Source organism: Aulonocara stuartgranti (genome assembly GCF_965226115.1).
Source record: "Aulonocara stuartgranti genome assembly, chromosome: 7".
Lineage (NCBI taxonomy): Eukaryota > Metazoa > Chordata > Actinopteri > Cichliformes > Cichlidae > Aulonocara > Aulonocara stuartgranti.
In genome coordinates this window covers 29,674,733-29,698,501 of record NC_138945.1, presented here as the reverse complement: position 1 = coordinate 29,698,501, position 23,769 = coordinate 29,674,733, and the positions used below count along the sequence as shown (strand labels likewise).

The window sequence follows — 23,769 nt, the reverse complement described above, 5'->3', positions numbered from 1 at the left end:
CAGCTATTTTTTCCAGTTTTCATCTTTATTTATTCTATTTTTTTTATCTATTGAATTTTGTATCTGTCTCTTTACTCCTTGCAGAGTAAGGAGATGGGATACTTATGTATCTAACTATCCAGATAAAAACAGAGTAGATGAAACAAGAGTCTGAATTGTACACGTAAATGCATGAAGGTCTAAATTTACTGTGACTACAACCTGATTTTCCAAAAAAAGTGTCATGTGGTAAAATGTAAATAAAAGCAAAACACAGTGATTTTTAAATTCTCAAAATCCTATACTTTATTCACAGTAGAACATAGAAAACATATCAAGTGTTTAAACTGGGACATTTTACTATTTCATGAAAAAATATTACCTCATTTTGAATCTGATGGCAGCAACACATCTCAAAAAAGACAGGGGCAACAAAAGGGTTGAAAAGTAAGTGCTAAAGTATTAAAAAGGAAAAAAAAAACCTGGAGGAATATTTTGCAATTAAGGGTGTTGTAACACTGACCTGTTTTGTAACAGGTCAGTAATATGATTGGGTTTAAACCGAATCATGTTAGAGAGGCAGAGCTCACAAACACCAATCTGCAAAAAGCTGCATCTTTATAATGTGAAACAACTTCAGAATGAGCTTCCTCAGTTACGAAGTATAAAGTACTGGCCATTGTAGGTTGAATACATGTTTTTCTATCAAAATGATAAGTAGTCTCTCTTTATATGACATCCTTTTGTTTGTTAACCAATTTTAATTAACAATAATATTAGTAATTGTAATAATAAATCACACCCACAGGTGTTTCTCTAAAGACACGGTTTAATCTAAGTGTTAAACATTAAAAAACATTTGATGATGTTGAACGTCAACGCTGTCTCTAAGACGAGAATCAAAGAAACTCCTGCTAAAAACAAAAGTCACTATCACGATTCCAGTAAAAAAAAAATCTTAGAAATGGTAGATGACAACATAAATGTATGAAAATGATGATTTTCAAAATTTACAGTTGTCTCATGTCCACATCATATTACAGTGACAGTTTTTCAACACTTCAGCCTAACATATCATTTTTTATTGACATAGATAGTCTCAGTTATTATTCATTTTTAAATTTTAAAGAAATTACCCAATTTCCTTCGGGGCCAATAACGTTTATTGAATTGAACTGAATTGAATTGAAAGATTTAAAGAGATCAAGGAAAATTGTGGTTTAGCAAAGATACGAGACTGAGAATTTAACAATCAATGGCAGTGAATCAGTCCACGTTTATGGTATCACCTGTTGCCGTCGATTCAAGGCACCAGTTTTTGTTTTAATTTTCACCTGAGCAAAGTCCCCATATACATCTTAATCATATGTTACTATTTCTTTCCATGGTTTTTCCCCATTTGGGCCATTGGAACGGTCCAACAGTACTAGCATGTTGTAATGAACCCTCACCTAACCACACTGAGAAAAGCACATAGTCCTCGTGTGTCACGTATAACTTTCCTTCCTGGTGTCAGGAAAACTTTAACCAGCCTTTTATGAATGATTTAACGTCCAAGGTAATAGCTGGCACTTAGATAAATCTCTAAATCTGGATTCTACAACCCCGGGTTAAAGCCATTACGGACTTTGGCCAAGAGGTTCAAGGTATGTAAACTGAACTGACTTATCTTTCATTGCAATAAATAATACTTTCATATTGTGGCACATGTGTGTTGTACTAAAACTGCACACAGAGTATTAGCCAGAAACTGAGTGGAAACTAGCTTGGGAATGAAAAAAAGCAAACATCCATCCAGTTATACACTACAGGCAAGCATGCACAGATTCAGAGTTCATCAGTGCTTGCTCTGCTTTAACAGCTTATTTACTGATGTCACTAATGCTTTTTCAGGGGTAGCTCCTGAAAAAAATTCAGGTTCACTTAACTCTAGACTATGTAAAACTGTTGTCTGAAAACTAATTGCAAAAGTCTATATTCAGTCATTAGCACTGAAAAGTTAAAAAGCTACGTGTTTGTTTGTGTCGCTACTCCTCCAGCTCATTTCCTTTTCCTGCAAAGAGAAGACTTGACAGAACAAAACGAAACTGCTACTGACTGAGAACACCTACTGCAGCTCTTTTTGGACCACATTTTCTTCATCTTACTTGGAAAAAATATAATGACGTACACTTGAAAAAGATTTTAAAAATGCATGTAGTAAAGTTGGATTTCAAACCTTTACAATTTTTTTTACTTTTAAAAGCAGAAAATTTGTTATATTTTTTAAGCCATTTCTGTCTCATTGGTTTATCACTGGATATGTGTCTTCACCATATCGTTCATTTACTCTGGCTTGCGTTGCTCATTGCCAACTTGAATCCATTTTTTTTTATATCTTTGAAACAGAAGGCTTTGGATCAAATTTAATAGGCACAAAGCTTAAAAATATATTTTCCACTGTTTTCTAAAAAGAAGGGTTATAAAAAGCATCATAGAGCTATCTAATGCCCAAACTGATACTGCCTAAACATTTTTTCACAATACCAGTGGGAAATCAAACAGAGGAATGAACCGGGCACATCTTTTCTCTTTCTCCTCTGGCTCACCTACACCTCAGAGTCCTCTGACCTGCTCTCTGTGGCTGCAGCTGCCCTGTTAGCATGGACAACAGCAGCGTGAACTGTGTGAAACAGAAGGCTGCCCATGTCTTCGTCATTCTTACCAAAGAATTTTCCCTTCTGCAGGGTATCAATGAGTGAAGTGTTACAACAGGCAAGGAGCACACTCACGCCAATCCCTTTATATTCCTTGACCAGCCCTAGAAAAGCAGCCAAGCCTGCTGAATCTATGAAAGGGATTGCAGAACAGTCTAAAACTATTGTGTGAAACTCCAATTCTCTTTGGACCAGTCTCACTACAACATCTCCGTTATTTTTCTCTCCGTTCGCCTTGGCCTGCTTCGCAGACGCATCTTTGGCCTTCTTCTCTGCCTTTTTCCTTTTGGTCAGCTCAAAGAAGGGTTCGACTCCGACAGCTTTGTAGAGAGACTTGAGAAAAGACTCCTTATTGGCGTAGTACAAAGGAGCCTGGAAGCGGAATATTTGAACCCGAGATGGTGCCACAAGGTTCTTATACTCTTCCAAGTCCTCGTAAAAATCAGTGTCATCAACCCGGCCCAGGAGGGAGACCTGACATCAAACCCCAGAGTGTTGAGATTATTCACAATTACTTGAATCATTTTCCAATTATTAGTATAAGCATCATTTAAAATGACCTTATTTGCTTACCTTTGGATTTTGAGTCCTAAAGATGAAGCAGATCATGGAAAAGATTATTCCTACAAGGAGTCCCAGCTCCACACTGATCAGAGCCGTGGCTGACATGGCAACCAGCCAAACGATGGCGTCATTTCGGCTCGCACGCCACTTAGCCGGTACATCCCTGAACTTTCTCAGTGCCCCCCGAAGGCTAACAATTATGATACAAGCAAGCACACATTTCTGGAGAGCTTGGAAGAAAGGTGCAAAGAAGAGGAGGACAAGGAGGACTACCAGGGCACTGATCAGACTTGACACCTGGTGGAGATGGTAGAAGACAGACAGAGCTGATAGTTATGAAGAAATCAAATTACCACACAAATACTAACACCGCACACTTGACGTCAGGACAGACTTGAAAAAGGTTACAAGAAAATGTTTTCTCTCACAGGAAAGTTTGAGCAGGATAATAACGTGGAGGTCTGAGCTGTCACCAGTGATGAACCTAACCCTGGGTAATCAGACTAAGTCTTGGCAATCAGCAAAAAAAGAAAATAATCAATCTAATGGACATACATCAAAAAACATTCAGATTTTTTGCAAAAAAGTCCATTTAGGTTAGGGTTAGGGTTATCACCAGTGATGACTTACAACTCAGAAGGTATTCCCCAAGGCATTTTTAGTACGTCACTTGCTTTCACCAGCAATTTCACAACTAAATGTAGTGAGAACACTTTTTTCCAAGATCTTCAAGTGAGAGATTTTAGACTATTCCTTCAGGTCAAAGAAGAAATGTACCTGTGTCTTGCAGCCTGTGGAGTCCTTCACCATTGTTTTTGCCAGTGCTGCACTGGTGGTGAATGAGTGGAAGAAGGAGGGAATGATATTACAGAAGCCGATAGCCAGCATCTCCTGGTTGGGACGAACGGTGTAGCCATGTTTCTTAGCAAACATTTCAGACAAAGACACCGTGAAGGCAAAACTACAAGACAAAAATAATATTTTTGGTGAATATTTAGGTTTTGCAAATTCATCTCACCTGAGGTCAGCATGTTTTCTAGCAACTTATCAAACATTATTTAACGGATCAAGAAGGCTTTTTAGAAAGTTCAGCAGTTTGAAGAATCTAACTTCCCATACCACTTTCCTTTAAAAAAGATACAAACAATAGAGGTGGAAATGACCTTAGGTGTGTGTGTTTTGAAAGGAAAGCCCAGTCAAAACTCAAAGTCGTGCATCCTGCCCAGACAATAATGTGGCTACTGATATGTATCTGTAATAACTAAGATTAGAGGCACATGTTCCTGCAAAGTCAACCTGCTGTTAAACTGGTTTCACTTTACCTAATGACTGCCAAAGGAATGGCATCCAGCACCACACGGGACATCAGACTAAAGCCGGGCAGCTGGGGAGGCATGAACCCTGTGGGGATGTGACCAGAAACGCTAGAGCCATAACGGCTGTTCAGCTCTCCAAAATGACTGGCTAGTGTAGCTCCGGCCACTACTACAAGCTCAGTGGGGAGAGGCATCTTCAGACGATCCTTATAGCGTTCCTGAATCTCCTTTGCTGCCACTGAAATAAAAATGTATTGTGAAATAAAAATCCATGTTAAAGAAAATTTTATTTTTCCAGGTTACATTATATTGATATTATATACGTATCCAAATGTGACTGACCTAATATTGAGATACAGATGGCACTAGTGATGAGGTCACACAGGTTGGTCTTGTGAATGTTGGAGAAGATGTTGAACCAGGTAACGACTACTGTGCCATAGCCCTGGTGACGTGGAATCTTTAAACCCAGGAGGTATTTAGCCTGCACGGTCAGGATGGTGAAGGACGCTCCGGTGGCAAAGCCATCGAGCATGGGAGCCGAAAGGTAAACTGAGACAAATCCCAGTCGAAACACTGCCATCAAAACCTGCCGAGGAGACAAGGATGTAGAGGAGAGAGAGAGTAAAAAAAACAAAACATGCTGGTCTGTTAAGTGGCTGCAGGTGTTTTGATCGATTTGTGAAAAAGGTTCAAGTTAGAAGCATGTAGAAACCAAAGTCCAGTGTGACGTGTGGAAATTTAAGCCCAAAAAGGAAAAGAATAAATACCAGAAAACTGGAAAAATTCTAATGCAATAGCTGTGAGATCATCATCATAATAATGACCCTTCCACAGAAACACATCGTCTAACTGTGCTGTATTATTTTACCATCCTTAATTAAAGCATTATCACTGTAGTCGGATGAAACACTTGGTCAGGCTGCATACATTGTGTGAAAAAGTAATTACTCCCTTGTTAAATCATGAATTAACTGTGATTGAGCCCATTTTTTGAAAAACCAAGTTCAATTACATTAGCTAAACCCTGACCTGATTACTAAGAAAAATGCAGAATAAAAAAAATACCTTCAATAGAACCTGTCTGACAAACTGAAGTAGGCTGAAAGAGCTAAAAATGAAATGTATCATGCCACAATTTAAATACATTTAAATAAACAGCTGAGAATCAAAGTCATTGATATCTATCAGGAAGTGTCATAAAGCCATTTCTAAGGGTTTGGTACTCTAGCAAACCACACACCATTATCCACAAATGGAGAAAGCTTGGGATAGTGGTGAACCTTCCCAGGAGTGAACGGCCTACCAAAATTACTCCAAGAGCACACTGATGACTCACCCAGGAGGCCACAGAAGAACCCAGACTAACATCTAAAGAACTGTCTCAGTTGCCTCAGTTAATGTCAGTGTAAATGATCCAACAATAAGAAAGAGACTGGGTAAAAATGGCATCCATGGGCAGTGAAAACCACTGGTGACCAAAAAGAGCGCAAAGGTTCATCTTATCCAGGTTGCTGCTTGTGCGGTCGACAGGCCAGTCAGCTGATTCTGATTATCAAACAACATCCTGACCATTCCAAAGATTTTGGGGACTTTTTGGAAGGTTTGAATCCCATTATATCTGGTATAAAACTACATCCGCATTTAATAAAGAACAGACAAATATGGTGGTGGTAGTGTGATGATCTCGGGCTGCTTTGCTGCTTAAGGATCTGGGTGACTTGCTGTAATTGATGGAACTGAATGAATTCTGTTCTCTACCAGAAAATTCTGATGGAAAATGACAAAATTAAGTTCTGGAGTAGCCTAGACTTAAATCAGATCGAGATGCTTAGCTAGGTTTAAATCGGTTATTCATGATCAAAACCCCCAATGTGGCTGATTTAAAATGATTTTGCAAAGAAGAGTTGGCCAAATTCTTCCACAGTGATGTGAAAGACTCATTGTCTGTTATTGCAAATGGTTGATTGCAGTTCTTGCTGCAAAGGACTGCAAAACCAGTTATTAAGTTTAGGGTCCAATTGCTATTTTGCACAGAGTCAGATAGATTTTAATAACTTTTTTTCTCTTTATTAAGTGAAATCAACGTTCGTAAAACTACATTTTTGTATTTACTCGGGTTATCTTTGTATAATAATAAAATATGTTTGACGATCAGAAACATGAAACTGCAACAAATCTGCAGAAAAATAAGAAAACAGGAAGAGGGCCAACACTTGTTCATAGCACTGTATCAGTGTGTGCATCTTGCCAACAAAGGTGCTTGAAAAACAGAATACACAGAAAAACAATTGTGCTCTTTACCTGGTAGACTCCAGCCAGGAATGTAACAGCAACAGCAATGCTGATGGCGTAACACTCCTTCCCACACTGCATACCCATTAACTCCACAGTGTGAACTTTAGTGACTGTGAGGTTTATGCCCAGTGTATCATTAAGGACATCAATATTAGACACTGCTGAGTCCTCACTGAGGTCAAAACCTGCCTTGAACACCTCCCTATCCACCACCTGTAGAAAAAAGAAAATGACAACATAAAATCTTTAGCTGCATGCTTAACATGCACGTGGGAGATTGACCAGATTCTGATTTATTACCTGTCCAATCATGAGGCTCATGAGGCTGAAGATGCCTACAGACACATGCCTGGATGTCCCCATGAGGAAGTAGATGATGTTAGCATAAAACGAGGTGTATAGGCCATATATGGGCTCCACCCCTGCCAGCAGGCAGTAAGCAATGGCCTGTGGTACCAAGATGATACCTACAATCATCCCAGACATCACATCACCCCAGACATACTCTTTAATGTTGTATTTAGGCAACCAGCGCATCACAGGGAAAAACCCTGACAGGGTGGATCGGATTCTGGGCACAGAGCAAGTTACAGCTTGCTTCAGCTTTGATTTAAGGACTGACACTGCAGGCTTTCGCTGGCGAACTTGTCGCTCCAAGAGAATGGGTATGGCCGGTGGGGTTTCTGTGGTGTTGGCAGCTTCCTCCATGGTCTCAGAGAGGAAGAAGAGGGAGCACAGTGTAAGGAAAAGGGAAGCGTTGACGATGAAGTGGTCAGCTTTGCTCCTGCGAAAGAGAGGGACAAATACAGTTTTATATCCAGTGATTCCTACTTGAGTGCATTGTTTGTAACTTTGAGATCTAACAAATTTGTTGACGGCTGTCAGAATGGTCCATTTAAACCATTTTCATCCAAAAGTTCAGCTTGGACTCCATCTTTTAAGGATTCCTTAAGTCACAGTTCTCATGACATGCAAATGCTGTTCTCTGTAACGGTCCCACGTTTTTGTGATGACATAGTGTAATTTTGCTGATGTTTTTTCTTTGTGCATTCTTCCACGTCCTTTAAACTGCTGATTCAGAGCTCTGTGTGAGAACGTTCACTCGGGGTTATGAATTAACTTAACACTATCTTTCTTTGTAAATAAACTAACAACAGGGCAAGGGTTAATTAGCTCCATTGAAAATCCATGACAAGATGTGCCATTAAGTTAAACTTCCTCACTGTCTAGAAGCAAACATACCACACACACACACACACACACACACACACGATTTAAATACAATATGGACAAGGTTAAATTGTGATATGATGTAAGGCACAAGTGAAACATAGCTTATCTTATACCCCTACACTCTTTAATTGTGGCTATGCTGGGGTTGAGTGGGGGCAAGGTTACTGAAGACCAAAGCGATGGGAAATTACTGACAATGGCCTTATAAACACAGAACAAAACATGACTGCAGTCGTTATAAAATGATCCCTGGTGCTGGTTTTGGAAAAGAGAAATATAAATGGAAAGGAAAGCCCATATGTTGGATAGACCTATCCAGTAGTGCCTTTCCCCCCCAATAATAGCTAGAAAAGACTCCAGCCCCACATGCAACTCTAAATTGAGTAAGGGGTTAAGAAAATGAATGAGAAAACTAAGGTTTGTCTAGTTGGAAGCTTGCATTCATTTGAGTTTACTTCGTCATATCTAACATTCCAATAGTTTAGTGAATTCACTCATGTGCAAACCATTACAGCTCCCAGTAGATGAAGCCTAATGACTGTGGTGAATTTCATATTTTGACCTAGTGCAACACTGAGTTAACATTTGGTATTTTTAGTGAAATTTCTTAAAAACTATTACCATGAAAATTGTTTCAGGGATTCAAAGGACAAAGCCTAATCTTACAGCTATCATGTATGACTTATCCTTATCCTTATATTTTATAGCCTCCAAATATGTGAGATTCCCAGACAATAATCCAAATGTGTTTTGACACATTTGTTCAGTGAAACGTTTGATCAAATATGAATGAAATTTGCAACAGCACTTACATCATCAGGTCATTTTAGCAATATTTTAACCATATTTGATACACTTCAAGCACTTTTCTGCCTCAAATCTACTGCCAATTTAGAATCACCAATTAAGCTAGCTCACATTTCTCTGGACTGTGAGAGGAAACCTTAAGGACAAATATGCAATCTCAGCACAGAACCAGGGAATGTCTTGCTGTGAGACAATAGAGCTAACAACTGCACAAACATGCAGTCCAAATGCCTGCAGAACTTGTGTTTTGCGCTGTTTAGCATGCTAAAACTAGCCATGATGAAAATAAAATTGAAATTGTCAGTATGAGCTTGCTAGATTCTTTTTATTATCACCTAGCTTAAAGTAGGCATGAAACACTATACATACTACGCTTTAGTACATGAATTCTAACTCTAAAATTTGTCATAGGTTTTCAAGTTGCAGTGAAACTGGGTCAAAAGTGTCTAAATGTAGCATAGCAACATATTTGTCCCAAAGCACAGAAGGTCACGAGGTGGTTGATGGGCTAACTATTACACCACATACAATAACTAACTCAAAATAAGTCAAATTAAACAAAAAAAAAAAATGCTTTAGGTACTGTTTTTGGTGACAGGGATGAATGAAAAAAATTATCCACTATCTATACAGATGCTGCTATAGCTCACCTGGTTAAACAGTGTGATTCTGAAGTGCTGTACTGTATGCTTGTAAGTTTTCTCCCCAACAAAAACAAAAAGGTCGACGAAACGTCGTCACCTGCAGATGCCTTTGGTTTCATTCTATAATACTGGACTTATTTTTCTACAAGGTTTGAACTTTGAGAGTGTTTAAACGAGAGAAAGTGTGAAAATGTTCATGCCTGTCTGAGAAAAGTGTATAAAGTGTGTAGTGAGGGGTTTTACAGCCTTAAGACAGCTATAGTAATTGTAAAAAATAAAACTGGCTACTTCGCAGATTTCACTCATTGCGGGTTATTTTTAGAACATAACTCGAGGGACCGCTGCAATAAATCATAATTAAACTGTATTGTCCCTTTTTAATCATTGCTTCTTAAGCAGCAGACGGTCCATTATCGCTGGCTAGCTATTTCATAAATGAGGACTATGTGGAGGACAGGGTTTTTTGAGCTAGGTGTATTAGTAGGCCACTCTATGTTTGATTTTTCTTCCTTCAATGTCATCAGGATCAGGATCAGCTCTGACCTATAAGCAAAGCATTATGATTTCACAGTTTTACAGGCTTATTAGTTACTCAGCATTTTGACTGCATAGGTCTTGACATTTATTGGAATGAAGCCTCAATACTATTTACTGAAGTGTTAAATTAACCAAACCTCTAATTTTTAAAAAACCTTTTTGTTCTAAATATCTAGGGAAGATTATCAGAGCTTTGTCGCTTGTAAACACATAATGTTCAACTAGCTTTTAAAAGCCATTACAGTTGCACCGAGTATAATTTATATATAGATATTAACTTGTCAGCACATTCCTGGTGTTCAACAATACAGTAGCAGCAGCGCTGCAGCTAAGATAACATGTCTCAGAAACCATAAAAAAAACCAAGTGACATATAATCTGTCTGTGCCATCAGAACGCTGACATGTGCTGTGATTTACTGTAGACTTCCTGTGGCAGCGCTGGCTGTTATGTAGTCAATGGCTTGATAGGAATTGTTTATCTTTTATATATTTGCTGTTTTTGTTTCTGATTAGTTTTGCTCATATTTAACTTTTATGTTGCTTTTTATTAAACTCGCTGTCTCTGGGTAGTTTTGTTTAGCGAGCAAAAACTGTTCAGGCAGCACAGAATCGGCTCCTTTGAAGCAACAAACAAGTCTATGTTCATGTGGGTATCATAAATCTCACCTGAAGTTTCTAACTGATAGAAGTGATAGGAGATAAATTGTGACCGTTCTCATTGACGAAAAACACATAAAAAGAAATCAAGAGCTGGCTTGCTGTTTGCTTGGTAGCTCACCCCCGCCAGCAGATACAATCTGTAAAGATTAACTGCTTTGAGGAATAGAACTCACACTGAGGACCCAAACAAATTTAGTTCATTTAGTTCAGTGTCAGCCCCGAAAAGCACCGAAACCAACTGATTGAAGGTGTGACAGTCAGCAGTTTCTAATCAAAGTTTTCTGCCTTTAATCATGTGATGAAAGCACTTCTCAGCTGCTTAGAATTCACCTTGGAGTCCATCCCAGCTGTCATTTAATCTCAAAATATAAATTTGTGTATACCACAAAAAGTGACTAAATTATGCCAGGTCTGCATATTATGTGCATACGCAGAAACTTTCATAGTATTGCAGTGACCTAAAGTACACAGATAGAAAATGTGGCATTCCACATAATGAGCACTAAATCTGAGGTCTTCCAAAGCCAACAGTCCTTCTGCAGGCAACTTGTGTTGAAGCTAACCTCAAGTCAGAGAACCGGCATTTTTGCAAGTCATTACACTCGTTTAAGTCAGGCTCCAGAATTGTTTCACACAGATGTGATGTCAAAAATGACAGCGAGGATAACATCTAGAGCAGCGGTCCCCAACCCCCGGGCCTCGGACCGGTACCGGTCCGTGAGTCGTTTGGTACCGGGCCGCGAGAGTTGAGGCTCAGGTGTGAAATGTATGGTTTTCAGGGTTTTTATCAGTTTTTAGCGTTATTTTGTTATCGTTTTTATCGTTAACTCGGTTTTCCTGGGTCTTTTCACGTGTGTTATGAATAAATCTTCTTTTCTTCGGTACCGGTACTAGTTTTATTTTGTTGTATTTATCCGCGACACCTTAAAGGCCGGTCCGTGAAAATAATGTCGGGCATAAACTGGTCCGTGGCGCAAAAAAGGTTGGGGACCGCTGATCTAGAGAGAAAAACACTGAGTAAGCTAAATTGTCACACAACCGCTCCATGCCAGCTTAGCGCAGTAGGTGTAATTTATCATTAATACCGCTGAAACATCTCTAATCTGAAATGGGTGGAACTAAATAAAACACCTTTCTCTGTGGTGTTCAAAACCTTTGCAAATGGGGAATAAATAATTACAAAAACTCCTGAAATAACACAGACATCTGTTCCCTGCAGACTAACTACTCTCACTATAAAGAACAACTTTGAACTGTGCTTCCCAGTGAAAAACAAACTCAGCTTTCAAAGCCAGAATTTCCTCTACGTCCAAATCCAAATTCATAGAAAAGTTCCAGTCAGTGAAATTTAATAATGCACTCACCTGTAGAGTCACTGGCACAACTACAAATAGCCGTCTTCACTGTGTCATATTTAAGTCAACTCTGAGTGTATTTTTCTCTTCCTGTCCTCAAATCTCAGATGTCATGCAAGCAGTCAGACCAGTCGATGTGAGAGCTGAATGTATATGGTGAGATAAGAGCAGCGCTTTGTTCCCTCCCTACTGGGTTGATAGCTGGGAGTGGGTGGGTCTTGTATTTATATGCAAGTGTGTTTGTTGGCAAGAGGTTAAATTGAGTCAATTTTTTACTGGATCACAGTGTTTATCCACTCTGTTGGATGGCTCGGGCCGTGATTGTGTTTGCAATGTTAAAATGGACCTAGACTCTGTGTCAACATATCCATAGTATTTAAATATATCTTGTAGACAGAGTGGATTACAAGGCAAACAGAACCTAAGGTGTGACAAGCAGAGAATTGCTGCTGGGAAACAGCTTTCCTTAAAATAAACTCATGTCACCTGTGAGTTAAGTGGTCTTTGCATAATGATTTAAACAATGATTTGTTCCTATATGACTGGATTAAAAAACACAAAGCACACACAGAATGAGTAACATTGCACCAATAGCGTATTAATGAATTAGCACCTTAATCTAATCTGAGGTTATATCAGCTATTTTATAAGGTACAAGGTTCGGTAATTGATTAAAGTTCCTAATAGACACACATATAATCATTTAAAAATAATTCAGTATTGTGTAATATAAAGAAAAATCTGACATGGTAGTATTTTTTTTTCATCAAAGCACATTTAATTAGGATTTACAATAAATATGGTATTTGTGCTTCCGGATAAAAAGGCATTAGTATCTTACTAACCAATTTACATGTGTTTTTTTCAAGTCATAGGCAACTGCAGGTGTCAAATTGCTTCATTAGCATGTAAATCTTCCACAGAGATTGTGAATCCCTGTCACTAGAGAAGGGAAGGCAACACTTTGCCTACATTTGTCAGAGATCTTGATGAAAATAAACATATACATACTGTTTTACAAGGCGTTACCTGCTTCGCGAAAGCTGTAAAAGCAAAACCAAAAAGGCACCTGGGAGGTGGAAAAACAAATTCAGCAGTCAAAATGTGCCAACATAACATTTAGCAGCAGTGCGCACGAACACTGAAAACTTTCAGTTTTAGTGCATTGACTGAATATTGCAGAGAAACTGTGACACACCAGCCCTTTACAAGCTGAGGAACCTATACTGACTCAGTAGCTGTGTTACTGATTGAATCAGTAGCTTTTTAAAGGCGATCTCGCCTGATGGGGGACTGTGAGAGTTGCTCCAGGCTCAAATGAAATCACTCGGTTACTCTGGTTAAAATCTTTCTAAAACGATCAGGAAAACAGTCCTGGTATCTTTGCACTGAGCTTATTACACTTTAACAGGTTAAACCAGCATTTCTTAACAGCTATGCAGCTGTTCCACTTCATACCTCATCACTATATTCCAAGGCAGTGCACTGTGAAGTGTGAGGTCGTGTGGATGAGCAGTTGTTATATTTCAGCTTAATCTGTTTTATATTAGCAGCTCATTCCAATAAGCCTTTGCATGTGAGATGTTTATGAAACATTGGTGAATTGCATTGTACAGAGTCTGCAAGTGTGGCATTAAGCATTTATTAAATAAACTCAATCACAATCCTGGGACACCAACTGATCTCAGCGTTATTGCACATCAGCTAACAGCTGTCCTGATGCCTTTTCACACATCCACTTGGTGAATCTAATTTAGGTCCAATATTTAAGCTGTCTTAATGCTGCCGTGCATTTGCAAGCCAGCCCGGTCCTGCTCTAAATGATGTTTCTGACCTAATCAGATAATCACAGTATCAATTGTCATTGATGCTTGTACCTGTCGCTTTTTCTTGGTCTCAGCTGGTCTTCTGATCAAATTAGTGGTTCGCTTTGCATTTTAAAGTTTCCATGGACAAGATACAGAGTCTGAATATGACAGGTGTTTGATGGCACAGAAGTTCTGTATGAATGGTTGAACCTTAAATGTAGTAAAAAGTGATTTGAGTTCACAGAGTAGAAAAACATTTAATAGAATATTGGGAAAAATAACGTTTTCGTAGGACCTTGATTAATCGATCAAATGATTAACAGATCGTGAGTTTGACAGTACCAGCGTTCAGTTGCTGTATGTGTCTTGGGAGTATGAAAAGGGGAATATTGGCAATTAATGGCCCATGCTTACACAGACATTCGGGTGTGTCTAAATTTATCTAAACTGACAGGTGAAAAATATTCAAAATAGTTGCCAGTCTTCCCAGGTGTGGATGTCCCAGCAAATCTACCCCAAGGTGAGATCACAGAAATTGCCAAAAAAAACCCAAACAAAAGCTACATTTCAGACTCTGCAAACTATTTTATTACATCAATGTAGGACTGTAAACCTCAATACAATTGGGTAGACAAAACAGAAAGCTGAACATGACATACTGCTAATAAAACCATTTAATAGCCACACTTTGTCACATAGCTAAATTCAACATCCAAACAGCCTCCAGGGATGTTTTGCTGTTTCTGTTGCACCTGTGACCGAGGGTTTCTAATATGAAGATAAATGCTTGGCAGGGCACGAGGGGCCAAAACTATTAAGCCCATTTTGAATGAAGAATTTCTATCTAAATGTGGACTGAACAAACCCGAGGATATCATTAATGAGAAAAACGATAATGGGGGGAAAAGCAATTGGTAAAAGCACTTTACCATGGAGTAGAATAAAGAAAACACTAAGTAACCTTATGAAACTGATAGTGTACTTATGATAGTTACATAAGTAAACCAATAAAACAAATCATCAGTCTGTCATCTCATAGTAAGAAGACTCTAGGTTTAAAGCTGTTCAAAGACATGACCGTCAGGTTATCTGATGATTCCAAAATACCTGGTGGCGTTCATGGATTGGTTATTTGAATCTGTGTTATCCTGTTAAATAAAATACTAATACTACTAATAATAATGAATTAATTATGAGAGAGTTAAGCCAAGGGTAACAGAGCCTTCATGCATTGAGTACATGAAATCCACAGAATTCCACAGGACTAAATTGGCATCCAATAAATGTTAAATGTCCAAATGTAGCTGTACAGGACCTAATGCTAACAATCAACATAAAACATGTGTTACGACAATTACAGTGCTGTGCAAAAAAAACTCTTCTTGAGCAACCCTTCATTTCTTTATATTTTGCTTCCAAGGAGCCAGACTTTCTTGTGATTTTTAAAAATGGTTGTGAGCAGGCTTTCTGAAGGTCCTTCAGAGTTCTTCTTTAAACATTGGCTGCTTTTTCACTGACTTTCAATCCAATCTTTGCACTGATAATTTTCAGAGGAAACCGATTTGTTTGTTAAGCTACTTATCACTGACATTTGAATCATTCAAACTTAAAAAACACACCTGAGTCTAACCAGTGTTGTTTCTACACATAAAAAGAACCAATTTTAAATTATATCTTTAGGAACTTTGTTACAAACATTCTCAATTTGGTCACTTTTCTTTTTGTTCAATCTCCAAATAATGTCAAAGAAAGTGGCAGGCCTAAAACTATCTGTAGCAGATGAACAGTATCTGAAATTCATGACCTTAAGAAACAAGAAAAAAGACTGGACACCGGGGCGGATCTAGAGAAATTTTCTTAGGGTGGCATGGAAATCAGATGGGGTGGCAAAATCAAAGCAATTTCTTCACACGTATGCAGGTGTTACTTCTGTAATAAGTACTATATATGGTTAAAATACATCAAATAGAGCAAGTATAACCAGTCTTCATATAAATATAGTCTGTAACTTTCTTATTGGTTTCAGCCCAGATAATTAGACACTCAATTATATAAAAAGGTGAATTTTGAGTACTGTATAATCTATGTAATAAATAAACATGTAGCCCAATAAGAATAAAATCAAGAAAGCTACACAACATGAGGTGGATCAGTTAGAAATACAAGTCTAACTAGAAGTTAGTTGTGACAAGGCGTTACCTGCTTCGCGAAAGCTGTAAAAGCAAAACCAAAAAGGCACCTGTGACGTCATACTTTTGCGACTTCGGGAAAAACCGGCGTAAAACAAAAAACTGTACTTAAGCTGCGTGAAACCGCCTCTGTCCGCCGATCAACTGACCCTGACCCTAACCCTAACCCTAACCCTTTAATAAACAGTAAGCAGAATTGATATTGTCCTTGCAACATTGGAATTTCATAAATGCACAAATGGCTTGGCACGCAAAGGAATAACGTCACAACAATGTGATTGGTCACTTGCAATGTTGAACCTGGAACAACATTTTCATGATGGTCTGGGAACAACACCAACACGAGGATATCAGATCATCCTTCCCTCCCCACAGCCTGGACCTGAACATTACTGAGGCAGTTTGGGATCATGCTGACAGAGAACAGAACAAAAGACAGTCAATATTAATTAAAAAGCTATAATGTTTGTTCAAGAAGTCTGGAGAACTTTTCCTGAAGACGACTTCAAGAAATTACAAGAAAGCTTGCCAAAGAGGGTTCAGGCTGTGTTTAAAGAATAAAGATGGTCAAACCAAATACTGACTTTCAAGTTTGTTAGCAATGTACAAACTCTGTTTTTGGATAATGTACCGTATTTCCGTGTAATTTTGCCCTTTAGAAAAATCCTTGTACTTATTTCCCACTTTAGCTAAACAAAATGACACAAGAGCACTCTGAGTGCACACTGCCCCTCCCAGAAGGGCAAGAGTTATACTAAAACAGTGATGTTTATGATGTTTTTATTACAACATGCTGCCGTTAGTCTGTTTTTATTACAACATGTTGCTGTCTGACCCATGACTTTGAAACATTACATACCATATTGTTGTATTTTATTATCTTTACCTCTGTGATTGGAGCCGAGTTGCTCTCTCCATGCTGTACATGCTCGCTCCATATTTGTGATAGATTACTCGATTTTTTTTGTCTAGGTGAACTTTGACCTTGTTCACTAACAATGAAGTTCAAGGTCAAATGCTTAGCCCGTCAGGGTATTCATGTCTCCCACGGCCTAGTATATTGTCATTAAATTTGAAGACAATGAATAAAAACACTGTGGGTAATATAATGTTTTTACTGATTTTCACATTTGGTGTGACCTTGATTGGTTTCACCAAAATTAAATCAGCTTGAGCTGTTACTGACAAAGTTTGAACATATCTTAAAAACTGAGCACACTAGACTGCTAACAAACAAACATACAGACAAACAAACATGACCGATTACGTCCTCCCTGCCTCAGGGGTGTGAATGAGGGGTGGCTAAATCATAGTATTTATATGTTGTTTTAACAACAAAGGAGCTCTGAAGAAGTTTTTAAAACTCTAAACTTGATGTAGTTATAGTCAAAACCTTCAAGAGTAAGACCAAAGAAATGTAATCAGGTGTTGAAATTCTCCAGTGAAACAGTGCAATGATAACATAATTGGAATATGTCAAACTTTTTAAGATTCTGTAGCTTTTTTTTTTTTTCAGATTAATTGTTCCTGAGGGACAAACATGCAAATTTTGGCACAGATTGTTTGTTATCTGCTTGTTGCTGTTATCTAAATAAGTCTGCAAGGGATAATAAATAGGGCTGAAATTCACAGTAAAGGACACTGTGTCTCTCTGTGTGTGCAAGTGTGTGGGTGTGTCCCTCAATGCATTATATGCTAGACTGAATGGCATATTTGTCAGTGAGATGTGGTAATTTGCTTCTTTATCTTCACTCAGTCACTATTGCGCTGTTGATATTGCACTCGTCTTTGAAGTGACAGTTTCTTCAGTCTTGTAGCATTTGTTTGTCTCTTTCAGTAAAGACCCTTATCTTTTTCCATCTGAAAGGATTACTGCACTGCCCCTTTAAATCCACCGGCAGCATGCATATGTCTGCAAGCCTGCTCCACCATCTACATGCTTCATCATGCTTTTCGGACACAGTCTTGGTTAAACACAAGCAATGTGAGGCAGGACTTACCCAGAGCGAAAGAGCTTGAATGTGTCCTGAAGGCAACACTGGCCATAACTCCCTGAGTCCTGCCTCCTCGTTCACTATCAGTCTGTTTTCCTCTGTACTGTTGTCCACTTTGCTGCTTGCTGACAATATCTGGCTTCTTCCTGCTTCCTACTGCAAAGCATGATGGGAGCAGCAGCCCCTCTTGTCCTTGGCAGCCTGTTGTCCGTGGAGAAGAGCCTGGCGGGGGGATGGGGAGAGAATATGAGAGAAGGAGAGAGTGAGAGAGAGGAACCGTTGTCTGTGGATGATGGAAACCATGGTAACTAAGCTCCTGCTAGTGCGTGTGTGTGCATATTAGTAAAGATGATGCATTTTGAGTATAAAATTTTATCATATTTCAGTATTATCATAAGGGAACAAACAAATCCCGTTCTTTCCTATTCAGCTCATAAACACAGCTCATATTTACACTGTCATTAATTTAACGATTAATGATGTCTTTTAAATCAGCGGTCTCCAACCTTTTTTGCGCCACGGACCGGTTTATGCCCGACAATATTTTCACGGACTGGCCTTTAAGGTGTCGCGGATAAATACAACAAAATAAAACTAGTACCGGTACCGAAAAAAAGAAGATTTATTCATAACACACATGAAAAGACCCAGGAAAACCGAGTAAACGATAAAAACGATAACAAAATAACGCTGAAAACCGATAAAAACCCTGAAAACCATACATTTCACACCTGAGCCTCAACTCTCGCGGCCCGGTACCAAACGACTCACGGACCGGTACCGGTCTGAGGCCCGGGGGTTGGGGACCGCTGTTTTAAATAACAGATAAAAATATTCTGTGCCTCTCATGATCATCTGGAAAAGGGGCAGAATTATGCTCATTTCCTGCTTTAAGAGCTTAGTGTTGTGATTAGTGTGATTCACTATGTGAAACAAGCTGTTTTAGCTCCCTTCTCTCTTGCTTTTGTCATGGTCCGGGTGAATACGGGGTGTTTCCACTCTGCTGGGCTCCACCTTCAGACGGAGACTCCAATCAGCTTCCACACCTGGTTCCAATCAAGTCACCTGCATATAAGACCAGCGTTCACGACAGACCCCTGCCAGATCTTCTGCTAACACATGTTAGTGCTAGGCCGCCAAGCCCTTGCGAGAACTCTGGATTACTGTTTTTTCTCCTCACCGTGTTTTCTTTCCTTTTTCGCCATAGGACCCATCTGCCTGCCTCCCTGCTCAGCTCCCCACTCCAAGCCTATTCTGGATCTGCTTTGGACACTCCTCACCCGGAACCCCCTGGACACTCCCTCCTCGATTGACACGCCAAATCTGCAACGCTGACTTCACACCTCCCTCCAAGCCGCTGCCCCCTTTCTCCATTCCCCCGGATCCCTCTGTGGAATCCAGCCCTCAGAGTTTCTCGTTCACAGTCTTGCCTCACAGTTTTCCGCTCATAGCTTTCACAGTTCATAGCATGCATAGGTTATAGCATTCTTAGTTTTCTGTTTTGTAACTTCGCTCAGCTCTGTAAATAAACTCTGTGCTCACGCCCGTTTTGCCTCCCTCTGTGTCTGCATTTGAGTCCACACCCACTGCCTGGCCCTCTCGGCCGTAACAGTAAGATCTGGCCACAATATGGACGCAGCAGACGCAGAGCGGACTGCCATTCAGAAACAAGGCGCCATCCTAGGTCACCACGAGCAATCCATTCAATATCTCCTGGCTTCGCAGAAAGACCTTGGTGAGGGACAGGCTAAGATCTTTGCTGCCCTGGAAGCCCTACAAGCTAACCTCACGCCCGTGCCGCGTCCCGCCCCCGAACCCGCGGTCCCCGCACAAGTCACTCAGCCGTCTGCTTCGTCCCCCGCCTCGGCTTCCGCGCTCCAAAGTGGGCTGATTTTTCGCGACGCATCATCTCCAGAGCCCGAATCTTTTTCTGGGGATCCGGGGAGCTGCACGGGGTTCCTGCGTCAGTGCGACCTGGTATTCGGCCGCTCACCGCGCACCTTCGTTGACGACGCCGCTCGGGTTTCCTATTTCATAGGGAAATTACGGGATCGTGCTCTAAGATGGGCGGAAGGATACCTGTCAAGCCATCCCTTGCAAGCCTGCTCCTACGATAACTTCCTGGGTGAGTTTAAAAGGACATTCGCTCATCCTGTCTCTGAGGGCAGTTCGGCCCGCAAGTTGTTAAAGTTGCGCCAGGGTCGCCGCAGTGTCGCTGATTACCTCATAGACTTCCGTACGGCCGCCGCGGAAACGGGGTGGCCGGATCACGTGTTGCAGGGAATATTTCTACAGTCCCTGAATGATAACATGAAGGATCAGCTTGCTTCTCGGGATGAGCCCGCTACGTTTGAGGAGCTAGTCTCCCTTTCTCTCCGTATTGACAACAGGCTGAGAGAGAGGGAGTATGAAAGGAACTACAAACCCCAACGTTCCCTCCTCCGTCCACTTCCGTGTTCGGCGGTGCCAGCTCCACCCATAATGCAGTTGCCTGTGTCGGTTGCCTCTCCCCCCGTCGTAGACGCGGCGCCGGAACCGATGCAGATAGGCCGCGCTCAGCTGACACCGGAAGAGAGAGAGCGTCGTTTTCGTGCACGCGCGTGTTTCTATTGCGGGTCAACCGAACATTTAATCGCAGCATATCCTAAGAGGGGAAAAGGGCCAGCCCGCCAGTAGATTCGGGGATACGGGTGGGCGGTTCTCTTAGTGATGACAAACCCCGTTTGCTTCTCACAGTCAGTTTAGTTATCAACCGTGTCATGCACTCCCTTCAGGCTCTGGTCGACTCCGGGTCGGAGCAAAACCTAATTAGTTTTGACTACGCCACACAGTTAGGGTTGCACCTGGTGCCGTTAGACCCGCCTATTTCAGCGAGAGCACTCAATAACCAGGTTTTTGCACAAATAACTCACCACACAGAACCAGTGACTGTAATCACTTCAGGTAATCATAGGGAGGAGCTCACTTTCTTCGCCCTCTCATCGCCCGACACTCCCCTCACATTCGGCTACCCTTGGTTAAAGCTGCACAATCCACACTTGGATTGGTCGGGACAAAAGATAACAAGCTGGAGTGTATTCTGCCATTCTAACTGTTTGATGTCAGCGTGCCCCCCGGGTCCCGAGGAGCCCTATGCGTTGGATGAAACCACCCCCGATCTCACTGGGGTGCCCCTAGAATATCACGATTTCAAAGAGATTTTTAGCAAGAGTAAGGCACAATGTTTGCCGCCTCACAGACCGTATGACTGTGCCATAGACCTTCTCCCCGGGGCTCCTTTGCCCTCCAGCCGGTTATACAACATATCCAAACCAGAGCGTGCTGCTATGGAGAAGTACATCAGAGAGTCACTTGCTGCTGGACTAATTCGACCGTCGTCTTCACCTGTTGCAGCTGGATTCTTCTTTGTGGGTAAGAAGGACGGGTCGCTACGACCGTGTATCGATTTCCGTGGTCTCAATGACATAACCATAAAGAATAAATACCCATTGCCACTCATTAGTTCCGTGTCAGAGTACCTGCAAGGCGCCACTATCTTCACAAAACTGGATCTGCGTAATGCTTATCACTTGGTACGTATCCGGCAAGGAGATGAGTGGAAGACGGCCTTCAACACGCCACTGGGCCACTTCGAGTACTTGGTCATGCCCTTTGGACTAACGAACGCCCCAGCCACTTTTCAAGCTTTGGTGAATGATGTGCTCAGGGACTTTCTGAACAGATTTGTGTTCGTGTATCTGGACGACATACTCGTCTTTTCCAGATCGCTCCAGGAACATCATGTTCATGTCCGTGCGGTCATCCAGCGCTTATTGGAGAACAAGCTGTACATAAAGGCGGAAAAATGTGAGTTTCATGCATCGTCAGTCTCTTTTCTTGGTTATATCCTGGCAGGGGGGCAGCTGAAGGCGGATCCGGCAAAGGTCAAGGCAGTCACAGAGTGGCCGGTGCCCACGTCCCGCAAGCTACTCCAACGATTCCTGGGCTTTGCCAACTTCTACAGGCGATTCGTCAGGAACTACAGTCAGGTAGCCGCACCCCTAACACGCCTCACATCTACCAAGCACACATTCACATGGTCTGCTGAGGCCGACAGAGCTTTCAACAAGCTAAAACAGCTGTTTGCAACCGCTCCTGTGCTAATTCAGCCCGACACCAGCAAGCCCTTCATCGTAGAGGTGGATGCATCGGATGTTGGAGTGGGGGCAGTGTTGTTGCAACACACTGGTCCATCAGCAAAGTTACAACCCTGCGCTTTCTTCTCTCGCCGCTTGTCTCCGGCGGAGAGAAACTACGATGTTGGGGACCGTGAGCTGCTTGCCGTGAAACTGGCATTGGAGGAGTGGGGCTGGAGGGGGCTGAGCACCCATTCATTGTCTGGACAGACCATAAAAATTTAACATACCTACGGAATGCAAAGAGACTTAATACACGCCAAGCCCGTTGGTCGCTGTTTTTTGCTCGTTTCAACTTTTCTATCTCATATCGCCCAGGTACCCAGAATATCAAGCCAGATGCTCTCTCCCGCCAGTTCGAAGCTGCTTCAGAGCAGTCAGGGGTGCCCTCCATACTCCCTGCCAGCTGTCGGGTGGGGGCTGTCGCATGGGAGGTAGACTCCGTCATTCAGCGGGCTCTTCAAGCAGAACCTGATCCGGGCACTGGGCCTGCTAACAAGCGCTATGTACCCACGGCAGCCCGCTCCAAGGTGTTAGAATGGGTTCACACGGCCAAGTTCGCAGGTCACCCGGGCCGAGGCCGGACGGCTATGCTACTGAAGAGACACTTTTGGTGGGAAACATTGGATAGGGATGTACGTGAATACGTAGCTGCTTGCACGGTTTGTGCTCGCAATAAGTCCAGGAATCACCGTCCTTACGGACTGCTTCAACCACTAACCATCCCACACCGGCCATGGTCTCATATTGCGTTGGATTTCGTTACGGGACTTCCAGACTCGGCAGGGAAGACTACCATACTTACCATAGTTGACAGATTCTCCAAGGCCGCACATTTCATAGCTCTAGATAAACTGCCCACTGCTTCGGAAACAGCTAAACTGTTGGTGGAACATGTTTTCAGACTCCATGGGATCCCTATGGAAATCGTGTCTGACAGGGGTCCCCAGTTTGCTTCTCAGGCCTGGAGAGCCTTTTGTACGGCCCTGGGGGCCAAGCCCTGTTTGAGCTCAGGCTACCATCCACAGACCAATGGCCAGACTGAGCGCTTAAACCAAGAACTTGAGACCACTCTTCGCTGTGTTACTGCCCAGAATCCAGCCTCTTGGTCCACGTTCTTACCGTGGGTTGAATATGCGCATAACACACTCACCGCCTCAGCCACGGGTCTTTCGCCTTTTGAAGCATCCTTAGGTTACCAGCCACCTCTGTTCCCCGAGCAGGAGGCCGAGCTTGCTGTGCCTTCGGTCCAGCATCATCTACAGCGTTGCCGCCGGGCTTGGACGCGGACTCGTGAGGCGCTGTTGCGCGCTGTGTCTCGCCAATGCCACTACGCCAACCTGCGGCGCACGGCGGCACCTACTTACTCTCCGGGGCAGAAGGTGTGGCTGGCGGCTAAGGACATCCCGCTCCAGGGAACCTCCCGCAAGCTGTCTCCGCGCTATATCGGGCCTTTCAAGGTTGACAGGCTAATCGGCCCTGCAGCAGTCAGGCTTGCATTACCTACATCGT

General features: G+C 41.8%; 1 protein-coding gene across 3 annotated transcripts in view; it reads right to left on the bottom strand.

Annotated features, from left to right (window-relative positions):
- Positions 1-282: 282 nt before the first annotated feature.
- slc26a1 (solute carrier family 26 member 1) overlaps positions 283-23,769 on the bottom strand; it is a 31,757-nt gene continuing 8,270 nt past the window's right edge. For 2 of the 3 annotated variants that reach the window (XM_082538783.1, XM_082538784.1), the window contains 8 exons: positions 18,089-18,304; positions 7,154-7,637; positions 6,860-7,066; positions 4,898-5,144; positions 4,562-4,793; positions 4,017-4,200; positions 3,249-3,536; positions 283-3,149 (listed from right to left, as the gene is read on the bottom strand). In XM_082538783.1, coding sequence (XP_082394909.1) covers positions 2,568-3,149; positions 3,249-3,536; positions 4,017-4,200; positions 4,562-4,793; positions 4,898-5,144; positions 6,860-7,066; positions 7,154-7,561 — 2,148 coding nt within the window. In that variant the 5' untranslated portion in view covers positions 7,562-7,637; positions 18,089-18,304 and the 3' untranslated portion in view covers positions 283-2,567. Of the gene's footprint in view, positions 3,150-3,248; positions 3,537-4,016; positions 4,201-4,561; positions 4,794-4,897; positions 5,145-6,859; positions 7,067-7,153; positions 7,638-12,100; positions 12,258-18,088; positions 18,305-23,769 lie in introns of those variants that run through there. The other variant, XM_082538785.1, reaches the window with a different exon arrangement.